We start from the raw sequence: 17,190 nt of genomic DNA on the forward strand, positions 1-17,190 counted from the left end.
AATTTTTGAGCTTTCTGCCAAATTTTCGCAAACTGACTCCCAGTTATCGCTGAGACGCTCTAACCAAATCTTCCCTCTCCATTTTTGATATTTTTGTTGCTTTTCTGTCCGATGCTTACTTTCTTTTAATCGAAATCCCTGTCTCAAGATGCAGACAGATATCGTAAATTGTTTGTCTGGCTATTACCATTCCTACACAATGATTAACATAAAGATATATTTAATGTCTTATATAACTCCATACGATGCTGCAGATCTTTCCAATAAAGCATATTTACAAGTTGTAAGTAAAGCAAAATCTGTATTTCGACCTTTTGGAATTTACCCATTGAGCCCGAATGTTTTTATTGATCAAGATAGCATCACTGATGGAATCGGAATTAATAATAGAAAATCAAGACCGAAATGTCCATAATTTTGAGGTTGCGCAGTCTGATGGTATGGACATAACTTCAGGACATACATCTTTTTTCGCAGGATCATCAAGAACTTGTTGATAAGCAAAAAAGCTCCGGTATCCTTTGCTTCTACAACAACGAAACCAACTTATAAGATAAAGAAAATAAGAAACTAGCGAAACTCAAGAAACTGGTGAAGATGATAAACCAAAACCAAAGAAAGTTGACAAAGAAAGAAGAAACAAAAATCTTATAAGAGAAAAATTTCACGAGAAAGTTCTTCAGAGAGTGAAGATGAAGAGCACCTTTATGATGATGACACTGATGATGAAATGCATGTAGACAATGAAAAGTATAACAAATATATCATTTCCGAGGAATTATAAAAAAATAATAAGTTGTAGTACCGCTGCACCATCTGCGGACTGTATGCTCAAGCTATATGTTCAGGGTCGAATTCGTCAAACGCATGTACATCTGTGATTTATGTGTTCAATAATAATAATAATATATTACTTCTAATTCGTCTGATTTCTGATTATAATAATTAATGTTGATTTGACATTTAAGAGTTCATTATAAGCATTACGTAAATTGTAAGGGGCTTATCTTAAATATTTAAAATTGATGCTAATTTTTGGATTGTAGACATTACTTTTATCATATAAGATTGATCCCAATAATATTTTTTATTAAAATATATCTTACTCATTACAATCCGAATAAAAAAATGATGAGCGTCATTACTAATGCCGCTCAAACCTGTTTTTTTAATCTTTCTCCACTACTAGTAGGTCAAAGATATATGCTTCCGTTGTTAAATTGTTGATTACTCTGATTTGTTACATTCCTTAATTTTGATTTTTGATAAATATTTTAAAAAATACTCCATCTTTGACTTAAGTGAATGCCATTCCCCCTCGTTACCCTAACCCTTTTGGCTATAGTTAAATCATATTAAATTTTCTTGTTCAACTAGAACCACAAATACAAAAGTAATAACCTACACTACACACATAAAATAATAATTATACATTTACCTTCGTTGTGAAATCCATGGACTAAGATGGATGGTGACAGACCGTATAAAAAGCCAATGTTGCTTCAGCGACTTTTATGGACTTGGTTTCCTCAGAAGTTACCACAAAATTTGTTTAACCAGAACTCCCCGCTTGAGCTTTCAGCATTTGTTTGTATTTATCCTTTTTTATATGGGTCTCAATATCAAGCGTACCTTTATGGGTAATTGATATTGAAGAATTGCAAAAAATGCAAATCACCTCGCTAGTTGTCTTTCTTTTCTCAAAGGAAGGATACAACCGAAACACTTCATCCGATTAAGTACATTTGCGTTTCGGCATTTTTATAGAACTACATTTTTCAAATTTATTATTTTTATGCACGACTTATGTAAATCCGGACGTTAAACAAAATCCCCCCGGACTTACCCGGACGTAGTAAAAACCGAACATGTCCGGATCAATCCGGACATAACACTATTTTTAACATGGTTTTTGAGTTTGAAACAACTTTTTAATCACCCCGTGAGGTGTGATATGTTACTTGAATTAGTGAAGCTACACTGATAAATGAATTTTTTTTATTTTTTTATGTACTGGTATAAGAAAGTTTGAAACCTCAAACTCAAAGCATGTTAGTTTGTTGGGGAAGGTTAGTTTGTTTACAGCAAATAATAATCTCATTCTTGCCTAGAAAACGCAAAAAATTTTAATCTTGAGATTTACCAGGGCGAGATAGAGCCTTTATAATGACATATAAATTATGCTGATTGCGCCAGTATATTAAAGAGAACTGCGCTATTTGTCGTATCACGCGCTGTTGTGACATTTTGCTAAAAGATGGCAGTAAAATTATACTGAATGAAGTCGACTATATGAATTTATATCCTATTCCTAAAGCCGTTAGTTGGAAATCGCGTTTAATATGATAATAACGTTGGCGCTATTCATAACACGAACTGGGAAATGTTATTAAGTGTAAAATATGAAAAATATTTCTCTATGATTATAGAAATAGTCGTTAACGTTAAACTCACTTATGTTTTTGTGAGTTACGAGCAAAAAGCAGCTGTTATTATTATTGCCGTTTTTTTGTTTATGGGAAATAAACTTTATGATTTCAGTGTTTTTGTACAGAACTGATGAATAGTTTTTCATATCTTCAAACTAAACTTTTTGCTATTATAAACGCGTGGTATTTTGCGAAAATGTGGTAAATGTATGATAAGAGTTCAGAAGGTTAAAGTTGAGTTCGTATATACCTCAACAATTAAAAATTATGATTCAGAATCGTGGTTGTTTAACGTATTTATACTAAAAACATGGTAATATCCCCCTAAAACTACACTCACACTGTCGTGGTGTTTCGATAACCAAAGATATATTCTTTGGATAACTAAAGTCTATTATTATGTACGAATAAGTAATAAAACCTAATTTCTAATGCAAAACTTATTACGGTCATGTCTTATTATAGAATAATTTAATATTTCCTAAAATTTTAATGTACAGAACTGCTATGACCAAAAAAAAATGTTTGTCTATGCTTCATAGACTACGAAAAAGCTTTCGATAAAGTTCAACATTACAAACTTATGCAGTTCCTCAAAAAATTGGAGTTGGACGAAAAAGACATTCGTTGTATCGAAAATCTGTATTGGCACCAAAAAGCTCAAGTCAAAGTAAATCATGGTCTAACTGATCAAGTTCGGATTCGCAGAGGAGTACGTCAAGGTTGTATATTGTCGCCGCTCCTGTTTAATATATACCCTGAAGCCATCTTTCGAGAGTCACTTGAAGATAGAGACTTTGGGATCAAAGTCAATGGAGTCTGGGTCAACAACAAACGTTACGCCGATGACACAGTGCTGATTATAAATAATATAGATGACCCACAACAACTAATTAATATAGTAGGCGGACATAGCCAAAACATGGGATTAAACATCAACATCAAAAAAACTAAATTCATGATTATCACTAGGGAATCGAATACGTTCAGAAAATCTAGAGTAACATATAATGGAAAACCTATAGAACGGGTAGAAAAATTAAATATCTAGGAACATGGCTCTATGAAGAATGGTCGTCGGACGGTGAAATAAAATGCTGAATTGAACAAGCTCGAAGTACATTCATAAAATTTAAAAATGTATTTATATGTACCGACTTTGATCTTGATCTTAGACTGAGACTTTTGCGGTGCTACATTTGGTCAGTGCTTCTTTACGGGATGGAGGGTTGGACCCTTAAGGTAAAAAACATCAACAGATTAGAGGCATTCGAAATGTGGGTATATCGTAGAATCCTGAAGATACCATGGACTGCTAAAGTGAGGAATGAGGATATTCTCAGGCGTATCAATAAAGACCGTGAACTCTTTAACAACGTAAAAAAACGAAAGATTGCATACCTTGGCCATATAATGCGAGGCCATAAATATCAATTCCTTCAGCTGATAGTCGAGGGCAAGATTGAAGGTAAGAGAGGATTGGGACGGAAGAGGATGTCATGGCTGCGGAACTTGAGGCAGTGGACGGGTATACAAAATATTCAGACATTGATCCATACCGCTAGAGGTAGAGAAGCCATGAAAAATGTGGTTGCGAACATTCATTAATGGATATGCATTGAAAGAAGAAGAAGAAAGTTTTAATACAAGCTTTCGGTTTGTTATTAGTCTTTTATGACCATAAGCTGTACAAAACTATGATAGAAAATGTTTGGACAGGCCAAAATCTTTGTGTATTACAGATTACATTGTCGTATCATAAATTTTTTTTTGCATGGGTACTTATTAAATAATAGGTTAGTTGTTTTATTCCAATTCCAAGAATAAGCAGATGAAGCTCAGCTGATTGTTCCATACAAGATCTCGCACTTGCAACATTATCGGTTTGGTGTTATTTTAAATGAGGGCAATCTGGGCAATTCTAGGGAGAAATTTAGTTACTTTTGGCTTAACAACCAACTTGTCCATCAGGCTCCAAAAGTAAGACAACAGCATATTTATAATTATTGACAGCGATCCAGTGACCGCTTTTTTCTTTCGTTACTTACTTAGTTTTGTTATTCTCATTTTCAAACCGGTCACAAAATATTGAACAAAAATTGAGGTTGGGAATTTGTTTACTTTCACTAATGAAATTTTTGTTAGTGGCGAAATAAATTATTATTTTTGAAGTCACAATGGATCGTTTATCTGAAAAATAACAAATTGATATTCTTGTTATATGTTTAATAATTTATATCCTAACCGAAATCCCATAACAAAATCTACTGTCAGTAAATTATTAAAAAAATGTAACTAAACTGGTTCAGTAAAAGATTTATCCAAATCAGGGCGCAAAAAAAACTGCATCAACTGAAAACAAATCTTTAGATGATTGTGTCCTGTTAGAAGACTTGATATTTCGCAAACATCTGTAGTGGAAATTTAACGTGATAATAAATTCCATCTATACAAAGTAACGATGGTTCAATAGTTGTAAGATGACGATTTTGATAGACGTGAAGAGTTTGCAGCCCTAATAATGGGAAAATTGCACAATCAAAACGATCCAAATTTTTTATGTAATGTTATGTTTTGCGATTAGGCCACTTTTTGTATTAATGGAAACGTAAATCTGCATAACTGTAGATACTAGTCACGTAACAATCCTTCTTCCATATGTGTGAACCCCTATGGGCTGGAATAATAAACGACAAAGTAATTGGTCCCTTTTTCATTGAGGATAATTCAAATGGTTCGGCGTATTTAGAGTATGTATTTTCAGTTACATTAAAAAAAAACTTTCAGACAATGACAATAGCCCAAACGGGAATATTTGACTTCAACAAGGTGGTACCCCACCTCACTATGCGTATATGATGAGGCAATACCTAAATAATGTGTTTCCCAGAAGATGATCTACTACATAACACAAACATTTAAAGATTTGTCTCAGTCTCAGTTGTCGGTTTTCTGTGCCATGATTGGGATAAATATTTTACCGCACCATTTTCGTTTAATCAATCGTAGCCATTTAAATGTACAATATTTATTGTAACTTCGATGAAGATACTCTAAATGTAGCTAAAACTCTGAAATTATGACATTTAGGTATAGAGAATATTACATGGAAAATAGTCACCATTTCTTAGGGTTTTCTAAAAACACAAAATATATAGGGTAATTCATTTGACATGAAAAATTCATTATTATTCCGGAAAAAGGAAAGATCTGACAACGATATCAACAATATTATTGTAGTTGAACCAGTGTTAGCGGCCATAGGAGCCGAGCACGTTAAAAAAGAAATGTGAATAGTCTCATATCATGTTTGTTCAAATGTTTCGATAATCTTTCAAATTAGCTACCACTAGTTTCAGCCTTCATTTAGATAAAACTTCTCAACAATTTTGTCTAATATCGAAATTTTTTGTATGAAATAACATTAAAAGGTACGTAGGTGTATATGTGCGAGATCGTCATGGGTTAGGCCAAGGTACGAAACGCGGTGTGTAAGCGTTGGTGTGGGAACACGCGTTTTAAGACCTACCAAACTGGAAATAAGTGGATTTTAAAGACGAGAATATACGAACTCTACTTTGTTATAACTTATAGCAGAGTTTCTATAGATAGGTATGTTTAACAGTCACAGTGAATATGGAGAAGCGCTCAGGATTTTTTGATAATATCAAAAGAGCTTCCAGAAAATCGATTATTTCACGAGTCGTAATTTGGGTATCTAAATTGGGTTTTCAAATTTCAAATAATCGATTATTTCTATTGCTTAAGCGTTATTTGTTATTAAATTATTTATTATACAATGAGGTCCAGACGTATGGAATATAATTAAATTGAAGAGGTCGATTTCTATTCTTGAATTGTCAATTTACAGTATTATTATCTCCTCCGGCACCCCTTCTGAATCATAAACAAATCCTCGAAGCTTTCAAATAAGAAAGGGGGTCGGGTGGAACCTAGTGAAAGTGATTTTAGTCCTTTTCTCTTTTGATTATGTCTCACAAAACTTTACGTTGAATGAAGATATTAATGTCACATTAAATGTTCAAAATGACCACCATTCACTATGGTTGCAATGACTCTATTGAAACATGATCAATAACTTATCATATTACCAATATCTTCTCGTCAAATGGTTACAGATTTTGTTGATTTGTTTACAGCGCTGTAGCGAAGTTGAAGTGATTTTTACCTTTTTGACATCAATCCTAATCTTTAGCGTGCATGAATGTGCAAATGTACTGAATTTGTAAATACCTATTGGAAAATGTCGTACCAAATTTATGTTTTCTAATATCGATTTGGAGTTTTTGCTCAGTAGATCTGTTAGACCACACTCTTAATATTCTTAACCAACCAGAGCTTTCTCCTCTATGTGCAATTTAGGAGAATGTTGTATTGTTTTCAATATTCAATAAAAAAAAAATAAATTTTCAATATTCTCTATAAATTCTATTAGGTATAAGGTTGCTATATTGCCACAACATACTACCTCGACGGCAGATATTTCTTTCTATAAGCCATCCATTGAATTTTCTTCGTAGTCTTCTGCAATATTTCCGATATTTTTGGTAATCATAGCTGCAGAACATGATTATCTTTTCTTTAGAAGTACGTGGGTTTCTAACATCGTCACGAATATCTTTAAAACGGTCTAGTTTTCGATTAAAATCTTGGAAATATTTTTTCTGTAAAGCTTTGCAGAAATATTCCTTTCCACAACTCCCCCAATATAATCGATGCTATTAACTTGCATTGTCTAGCTTGAGTAACTACAAAATTCTAATTTGGTTAATTTAATCATTAATTATAAAATATATGTAATATATGAATGCAATCTAGTATAATTCAGTTATTCATAAATAAATATATCTTGAGAAATTCCAGTTTTAAATCAAATATGCTAAATATTTATTAAAATATGTTCCACCAAATATTTCAGTAGATAAAAATTCTATATAAATGCCTATTGGTTTATTAAAATACCAATAAGGAAATTTTATGTAGTAAATTAAATATGTCACCGCTGGACTTCAATAAATGTCGGTAGATTGGAAAAAAATTCAGTCTTGGGTCTGGTCCGATCTAACGTTCACGACAAATCAACATTTAGTTGACAACAAGCACGTGGCATAACTTGTTTGATGGCCTCTTGTGTCAACTGTACTTAACAGTAATTTGAAATATATTTGGGAAAAAGATATGTAAATGTTTATTACTCATTGAGAGATTAAGTTTTAAGGCGACTGATATTGTCAATAATCAAACAGAAAATGAACATTTTTATCGCCTTCCTTCTCTTCAAATCTTACTTTCCAAGATGTTGACAACACTATTTCTAATTCATTTATTCAACGTAAAACGTAATCTCTAAATTAATCGAATTTCTAGATACTTTGAGAGTTTTGAGGTTATCTAATAAGCGGAGGATACTTGATTTTTATTTTTTGTTCTTTGATCAAATTGATCTGATCAGTTTCTTGGAAATATTGTTTAAATAATTCGTGACTTTTTATTGTTCAAGATACTTTTTTGTTTCCAGTATCGCTGTCGTATCATACGAGGTCTGCCTATTAAATAACGAGACTGGTTATGGAAAAGGGTTTTATTATAAAAATTATTCTACATTCGAATGCTCCCCTTCAATATGTTCCCCTTCCCTCGCTACACACCTTTCCATAAGTTTTTTCCATTGATCGAAGCAGTGCTGGAAGTCTTCTTTGCTTTTACTTTAACGCTTTCATGGATTCAAATCTTTTTCTTACCTTTCCTACCTTTCTAATCTTTCAAGAAAATATGCAGACCCGTTGACACAAAAGCTTTTGGTGAGGAGTCAGATTTTTTGGTATCAACTTCGCACAGACTTTTGTCATGTGTAAAATTTTTCTAACCCTTTCTTTAACGGCGTTTATACCCTCGGCAATCATCCGGATGCTCATTCGACGATCTGCACGCACAATTTCGTTGATTTTGGTCACTCTTTTCGGAGTTGAAACAGTCACAGGGCGACGTGGGCGCTGGTCATTTTCAGTGCTCTCTCGGCACTCACTAAAGCGCTTACACCACTTAAAAACACGCGCACGAGATAGAGAATTGTCCCCATGGGCCTTTTGCAACAATTTATAGCACTCAGTCGGAGTTGTTTTTAATTTAACGAAAAATTTGAGATTGATACGTTGCTCCTGTTTTTCGTAACACACGGTTTTCGACACGAGAAAAAACACGTTCGTTTCAAACTATGATAGTGACGGAAACGTGTTTTGGGATGTGCATAGACAAGATATCTAGATAAAGCACTACTCATTTCTCACCCCACCAGTCTAGGTCGCCCTAATCTAATGTTATTAGTATCTAAGTTTTGTTATATAACATCTTCTTCAGCCTTTTATGTTAGCTTGAGCCTAAAATTGCTTGAAATTATAGTGTCAGTGATTTCCCCCTTATTCCTTCTCTTGCAATTTTCGTATTTCTATTCAATTTCCCGAATTTTGTCTTTTGTAATACAACAATTCACAGTCACCTTTCCAATTACCGATTACCAGAGTAATTTCCTAAATACCCGAACCCATACCTGTAATTCCTTTTGCTGTGAGACGTGAAGATGAGGTCCATCTTCCTCATCCATCCAAGTAGCTCATAACAAGCAACTTTTACGTAACTGAATTAATAAGCATATTATTCATTTCACCACCATTCTCTTCAGCTTAATTTGATTATTTTCAATATTTAATAGGTGTTGGTGGTAAAACCAGCACTGCTTGAATAGTCTAAAGCCTCCTCCAGAAGATTTGTTCTCTGTATTGAACTTCTTGGGAATGGAAAGGTTCTATGAAAGATTTATTTAACAATGTTGTAATTGCTATGTATTTATTCGCTTTCATAAATATTTTTGTGAAAATTTTGGAAAAGAATATTTCTTGCTGTTGTCTAGGCTCTTACTAGCATATTCTTTATTTTTCTGATAACAACGCCGAGGTACCATGATATTCAATTATCTTTTTCGTGTGGTTACAAACTTCTTCTTTAAAGTTGCTGTTATTTTGGAGTCAGGATATTTATATATGATTGTCCCATACTTCAGCTATGTATTCAAATATTGGTTTTGTGGAGATAATCATGATGAGCTATTCAAACATTCTCTTGAAATATGTGGTGGTTATCATTATTGGGTCGTCTACATAGAAGTAAACACCAATTTCTTTGTCCATTAATACTTTTATCTAGGAGTATGCCGGTATACGATACTTGTTTTAAGAAATTAGGATCATTTCTATTTTCAGATGAACCAGTTGTGCAAGGTGTGCGGCGAGCCTGCGGCCGGCTTTCATTTTGGGGCATTCACTTGTGAAGGATGTAAGGTAAGAATATTTATGAATTTGGTGATTTGGGATTTTGCTCATGTTATAATCTATAGGTTTCATAACCCTTAAATCAACTATAGAACATCCAGAAGTTGTCAATATTGAGTAGGATTTCTAGCAGATTTGACAAACCTTTACCGTCCAGTTTTTTCATGTCAGAATCAGCTATAGACATGTCAACATATCTATCGATGTGATAAATACTTATTATTGGTTGATTGTTGGATCTTTTCAAGCTTGTACTGGCTCAGATATTATGCTAGACGAAATTTTTTTAGTTGCAGTGTGATCTAATGGCCCATTATATGAGAATATGATTAAAAGTCCATCTTATTATTCTATATCTTAAATCAATGCATTCCAATATTTTATACGTGTGCTCTTTTATGAGGATGGTCCCAGAAGTACCTGGGCTGACCTAGATATGGCGGTAGTTGCTTCAAAAATATCACTATATTAAAAAGTACAAAATCTATACTGAAAAATATTGGTCATGGTTATTTGAAAGGCGTAAGCCCAACCAATATAAAATCTGAACTAGATTCTACTCTGTAAGATATTGCTACTCCATTATCAATATTAAAATATTGGGTAGCAGAGTTTAAACAAGGCCGAACGACCTGTTAAGACCGGCATTGCAGTGGTCGACCAAATGAGGTGATGACTCGTCATGAATCTTTATAATAAACAAATTGGTACTAGATAATAGTAGACAGGTACTAGGCATTTCAAAAAGTGTAGTACTATATCGCATATTAACTGAAAATTTGGGCATGAGAAAGCTGTGCGCAAGATGGGTACAGCGTTTGCTCACAATGGATGAAAACCAGCGTCGTGAAGATGTTACCATCGAGTGGATGAAACGAACAATCAAAAAAATGGACTGAAAAAGGAGAATCGGCAAAAACCGTTCCCTCTGTAGGTAAGGTCATTGCGTCGGTTTTTTGGGATTCGCATGGAATAATTTTCATTGACTATCTTGATAAAGAAAAGTCTAGCAACGGCTAGTTTTTTGAGTATTTATTGCAACGTTTGAGTGATGAAATCAAGCAAAAATTGCCGCATTTGGCTAAGAAGAAAGTGTTGTTTCATCAAGACAATGTACCAGTCCAGAATTCCGTTATTATAATGGCCGAAATTAATGAATTAAAGTTTGAATTGCTTTGAATTCTAAAATTTTTGTATTTTCTATTGGACCAGGTACTTCTGGCAGCATCCTCGTATATACCTCGCATATGTGTATAATGAAAATTATGATGATATCTACTAAATGATTTTATTAAGACAAATGTCGTCATTAGAATGTTCTCCGCTCGACTTTGTCTAATATTATACGTTCAGCAAAGAATTTAAATTTGAATTCCTTTCCTTTATTACAGAAAATAAGAAAATACATTGTATGAGTATTTTATTATTCCGATATTCAAGATATTTTAGATCCGGACTGTTATTTGTAAGTTTCTTTATGTTCAAGAATATAACCATTTTGGTTACTTAACAATATTAATTATGGAGAATTGATTGATTTCTCGTCATTATCCTTATTAATTCTAATGATAGTAATCATTCTATGATTTAATTGAATAGTTTTAACAGCTTCTAATCCTCTACACGTCCCAGATTCGTCCATATTTAGAATATCCCTCGGAAATTTTGAGCTCGGCTCCCAAGCATACCCTGAAGAGGCAATCCAGAGTTGGCCAGAAACTTGGACAGCTCAGAACTTCAATTTATCGTGACTCATTTTCTTGGAGAAGTTTAGGTCTCTGGAATCAGCTACCAAGGCACGTGTCGCCAAAGCACTACAACCTACAGAAGTTCAAGATCAATATCCACAGACAACTCTACATAGCAGGCACTTTAGTTAGTGTCTACGGTGACATTTTACGTTTTTACTGCTTCTTAACAAATCTTAGTCTTCAAAAATGAAGATGACACTTTTAGATGCTGATAATTGTGGAAAAAACGTTTACGATTATTATTTCCACTCGACCAAGAAATTGATCACCTACAAAGAAGCCAAAATAACAATTTGTTTTCAAGAAAAACTCGAAGGAGACTATTTTGACGAATCTGTATCGAGAAAATGATACATTGCACGTTATATTACTAATCTTCTTAACAAAATACTTAAGGAAAGTAATATTCGAATGGGAAGATCTTATTATCAATTGGAAAAAAAGTATATACACGACTAGTATTTGATATAAATTGATGCTGAAAATTTACGAGTGATGTCAATCGGGATTTGTCAACAAAACCATCCACACATCGAAAAATCCAAAGGATTCAAAAAGAAAGCTGTCAAGAGCTCTATTCATCATCCCCAGGCATTCGATAAACTTCAATTAACTTATACTATAGCCCAACTTCATTAAGATAATATGGGTGAAACAAGCTTGAGAAAAGAATCGATTGGAAGACAAAGATATTAAAATATCCGTATGAAGTTATGTTGAGGATTTTATAATCATATCTGAAGACACATACAACTCACAAGCTTTTGTATAAGTTGGTTTTAAATGTAAAAATTCATGAACAATATCCCTTATAGAAGAACAAGTGATTGTTTTCAAATATTTGGGGTAGATACAATAAGAACTAGGAATCTTAAGAAGGAAATAAAAACTCTTACAACGAAAGCATCACTAAAATCACGATAGTTGCAAAAAATACGAGCATCAAAACCATAGTAAGAGTGATGAATGAAAAAAATGACCCTATAACTTAAATTGAGTCGCATCTACGATATGCCCTTCCCTTCTGGGGTACGTGTACTCAATTTGAGCGAATCTTCAAACTACAAAAGATATTTACTCGGACTAAACAGCAGGTTCACTGCAGAGACTTAAAACTTATGAATCTTCCTTCCTTATTCATATTTTATTCCTTTTGCCTAATTCGAAAGCACGCTTTTCCAATTTCAGAAAGGTCGTTGCACGGCTATCCACTTAAGAACGCGGAGCACGACCTTTACCTACCTACTCCACGTTCAGAATTAGTTAAGTGCTCAATATTTTACAATGAAAAAAAAATGCACAATCACTTGCAAATTGAAATCAAATCGATATCATATTAACAATATTCAATTTTGGGCATGATGCATACTGGTTTAATTTTGCTATGGACTTAATTATTACCTATTACTATTATAATTTTGTTACTAATTGTCGTTTTCTTTTGTATATTGAAATTTTATTGTATTTGTATCTTTATTTAGTTATTTTTATGTTTGTTTTTTAGTTTTTGTCTACAAATTGTAACAATTGTTTGACAATAAAGCATTTATTTCTCTCTCTATTAATGAAATCCTTGGAAAAATAACATAGGACTCAAACCCAATGTACGAGACGATGATATATTTTTCACTTTTATTCTTATTACTAAATACCCGAGTCCAACACTGTAGTTATTGATAGAAGGCCATAGGCCAGCAAGTGTAGGTGTAGGAATTTGTGATATATGTTTCTGAAGGATGACAAGTGCGGCGCATAAATAGAAAATTAATTATAATGAATAATTTGTCTGCTGACCTCTTGTATCCAACAAATTAACTTAAATCGCTTACCAGCAAAAACATGGGGTGTTTAGATTTACTGCCCGCTGAGGCGCTAAGGGAGATTCACAATATAATATTATGCAAATTGAATGCTGTTAAATTTGAAGAAGTCGTCAAAGAAAAAGCGGGTATATACTTGAAATGCGATTATAATGTATGATGTTAGCAACTGTAAGAAAATTCAGAGCTAGCAAGACATATAGACGTCATATTGTTGATAGAATATATACAGGGTGTCCAGCGACGAGTTAAAACTATCTGTATATGGTAAAATACTTATAGTAAAATCATGAAAATTTCTCCGTTTGAGTTTTCGGATACTATCTTTTTAACTAAAAAATTATAAAACCGTAACTTTGTTATTTTCAATAGAACTTCCTATATAATAATATATTTTTGAAATCTACATAAAATTTTAGTATACTTTTGCATACTTTATGAGTTATTAATTTTTTGATAAAAAATTGACCGTTGAAGACCCTTATAAATTATTTTTTTACAAGGATACCCTTAAAGATATGAATATGGTTTCTGTTCGGTTTCCTTCGGCAAGGTCAGACGTATTTGAATCTATGCTGAAAAATTTTTAATTTTATACAGGGTGTGTATAAAACTTTTTCAGAGTTTAACTTCGTAAATATGAAATTTATTTTTTTCTTTTTAAGAGAACCACCCAGTTTTTTCTATTTTAATACATTCAGGAGTAAAAAATTAGGCAAGTTCATGTATACTTTCCTATACCTAAACCTTACCGTTATCCAGATATTAAATTGTCAAGGTCTATGAGAAGAATCAAATCAAATTATATTTACTAATCCTATTCCAGCTTTGAACACTTTTTACATACACCCTGTGTAAAACAAAAATTATTTCAACATAGATTCAAATACGTCTGACATTACTAAAAGCAAAAGAACAGAAACCTTTTTCATATCTTCAAGGGTATCGTCGTAAAAAAATAAATTATAAGGGTCTGCAACGGTCAAATTTTTCACAAAAAAATTAATATCTCAAAAAGTATGCATTTTTTAGACAAAAGTATACTAAAATTTTATGTAGATATCAAAAAAATGTATTAATATAATAAAAGTTACAGTCGATTTCCTGTTCTATTTTAGTTAAAAAGATCGTATCCGAAAACCCAAACGTAGTATTTTGCCATGTACAGATAGTTTTAACTCGTCGTGGGACACCCTGTATAATAAAGGGTTTTTTATTTTGCAAGCAGGTCGTATATACCACTGGGGAGATTATAAGCTGGTTATGTTTTTATTTAATATGTCATTTACATATTTAGAAAGATTATGTGTATTATAATTTTGGCCATGTACTTGTTCCATATTGTTAAGAAGCTTGGTGTTTATCTTGATGGTGAAAATTTTGGGCACTTGGTTAGTAGATGCTGTAGGTATCTTGCATATCTCAAATTTTGGGGGCTCACTTTTAGTAATTGAATAACTATGAGTAATCTTAGTGTGGTCTATTCATAACCTGGTTAACTTAAGTGACCTTTGCTGATTGAATACGACCAGTGTTTCACTTTTGGATGTTTACCAGTCGCTTTATCACAGTTTTGATTCGTTTTATATCTTTGTTCTTTACTGTTTGTACTTAAATCATGATTTCACTGATCACTGCTTGTCGAACATTCGTTTCCACGGATACCAGTATGAGAAGGAACCCAAAGTATTTCCACATAATTATTCATTTGTCCTAACTGTGATAATCCGACTTTAATTGAGAATGCTATTGGGTGTTTTAAAAAAAAGTGATCCCGTCTTTAGGATCTATATAAAACTGAAAAATATTAGGGGTTTGCTCAATAAAAGATTAAGTATTCAATATAAAGAGTGTCGAAGAAAAAAATTATATATTTGTACGGTTTTGCCGCAACTACTGGCAATATTGCATTGAAATTTTATCCAATTATGTTTTAGAAGCTGATAGGTACATCCAAAGAATTTGTTTTTATGTCTGACCCTCATACAGGGCGCTAGTCACACGGTTTGTATCAACTAGTATTGAACATAGCTTGTTCAAAATTGGATTGGATGCTTGTTTAGGATGCATCTGTATATGTTCAATAAAATTGTGGAAAATTATCAAGTCTTTAGTAATTTTGGGAGTTTCTAATTTGTTAAAGTTGCACAGTGAAGCGTCGGATGGAGGGATATCGGTTTGATTTGGAGCTCTGCAAGAAATAAAACTGGCTCTTATACAAAAGCGAATTTGTTTTGGTGTTTACCGAATGTGGAGTTTTGTATGGATTGTGAAGTAGGCGCGATTAGTGTAGACTAGATTCTGCTGGTTTGTTTCTTTTCTTAGAGCTATGTTTTGAATGGTTTCTAATTGGTTCCAAATAGTTTTCTTGGCATCTACATGTATTATAGAGCAGTAGAGTGAATAAGTGCTTTATATATGTGCATTAAACAGGTATAATCAGATCAACAAATAATGTGATCATAATAAACATACAACATGAACTTTTTTCGTAATTTTGACATTGATTTGAGTATTTTTTAAGCACAAATATACTAGAATATCATTTTTATATTTATAATAGATAATTTCACTTGTAACAAGAAAGTATTTACCACAAAACAAGGATGTTTCAAGGATATGGTACAATAGAAGTGAATCTGTGATATTAGTAATATCAGTTTTAAAGTATTATTATTATTAATATTAAGTATTGATCAAGTATAGTATTGTGCTTGCGTATTCGTCATTTGAGTAAGCGTCAAGACATTACCACGAAAACATTTTAACACTACGCGTTTTTTATGATATTCAAATTAAAAACGTCGGAAATCCTGGGACTTGTGAGGTGCTATCATTTGAAAAATGGCCAGACTGCCGTTTTCCAAAACAAGAAGATTAGTGCGACTGATAAACTGGTCACTAAAGGTTACTAGGCCACCACAAATTTCCTAAAAAATAAGTTGCTTACTAATAACCATAAAAATATTAACGATCAGAGCAGCTTTGACCCTTTTTGGATAGAAATTGTCATTCATTAGAAAATTGAATCATTGCTGATGAGCATGTCAACTTGGAGACAAAAAATAAAAATAATATTTGTAAACTTATCATCAATGACGACTATGACTTCTGTCTTTTAGTATATTTCGCCTGCATTTCTTTGAAATTGTTCCAATCTTTACCAAGCCCCTCTGATTCCTTCACAGCTTTCAATATCTCCATACAAATCTAAGTATCTACTAGTAGACTGGACCAGTAGACTGGTCCTATCAAATAAACTCCTGTTGTCAACCGAATATATTGTTTAATATGTGATTGAATTGAAGACATAATTACAAAATGCCTCTATTGAGCTTCCCGAATAAAGCAGCCCAATTTTGAAGCAAAGTGAAGAGATAAAATTTTTCACCGTCCAATCTGGTGTTCTATGGCTATAATAGAAAATCTAGACTTAAGCTCAAATTAGAGTTAGGCTAAACATATATGTTAAAGCTCTTTGTACAGTTCCAAAGTATTAATAAATGCTCCAGATTTAATTGTTTTTAAATCATCAAGGAAGTTTGTGCTGCTTTTCAAACTCGGAGAAATGATTGAATCTCCGTTACTTCTAAGATTCATTCGAATCTATTGTTTAAATAGGAACGGAATACACTCTAAACGCAGTATTATCATCATTTCTCATTATAATTTTTATAATAGAAGATATTATACTTATAGGGTTGGAAGTTCAGGTAATTTCCATCAAGGACGATAATGGCTACTGTTCTTTTGTATAGACAAGGTGTGTTTGCTTTCCTTTGAAATTATGCCAATCTTTTGTAAGTTGCTCTTATTTGTTTAGAGCTTCAGGTTTCTCTAAATA

The 17,190-nt window shown here is 32.7% G+C and overlaps 1 protein-coding gene across 1 annotated transcript in view; it reads left to right on the forward strand.

Moving 5' to 3' along the window:
* Positions 1-17,190, forward strand: part of LOC130448723 (protein embryonic gonad-like) — a 184,080-nt gene that overhangs the window by 33,289 nt on the left and 133,601 nt on the right. Inside the window, exon 2 of the mRNA XM_056786214.1 lies at positions 9,707-9,784. Coding sequence (XP_056642192.1) covers positions 9,707-9,784 — 78 coding nt within the window. The remainder of the gene's footprint in view (positions 1-9,706; positions 9,785-17,190) is intronic.

The sequence above is a fragment of the Diorhabda sublineata genome, chromosome 9 (assembly GCF_026230105.1).
Source record: "Diorhabda sublineata isolate icDioSubl1.1 chromosome 9, icDioSubl1.1, whole genome shotgun sequence".
Lineage (NCBI taxonomy): Eukaryota > Metazoa > Arthropoda > Insecta > Coleoptera > Chrysomelidae > Diorhabda > Diorhabda sublineata.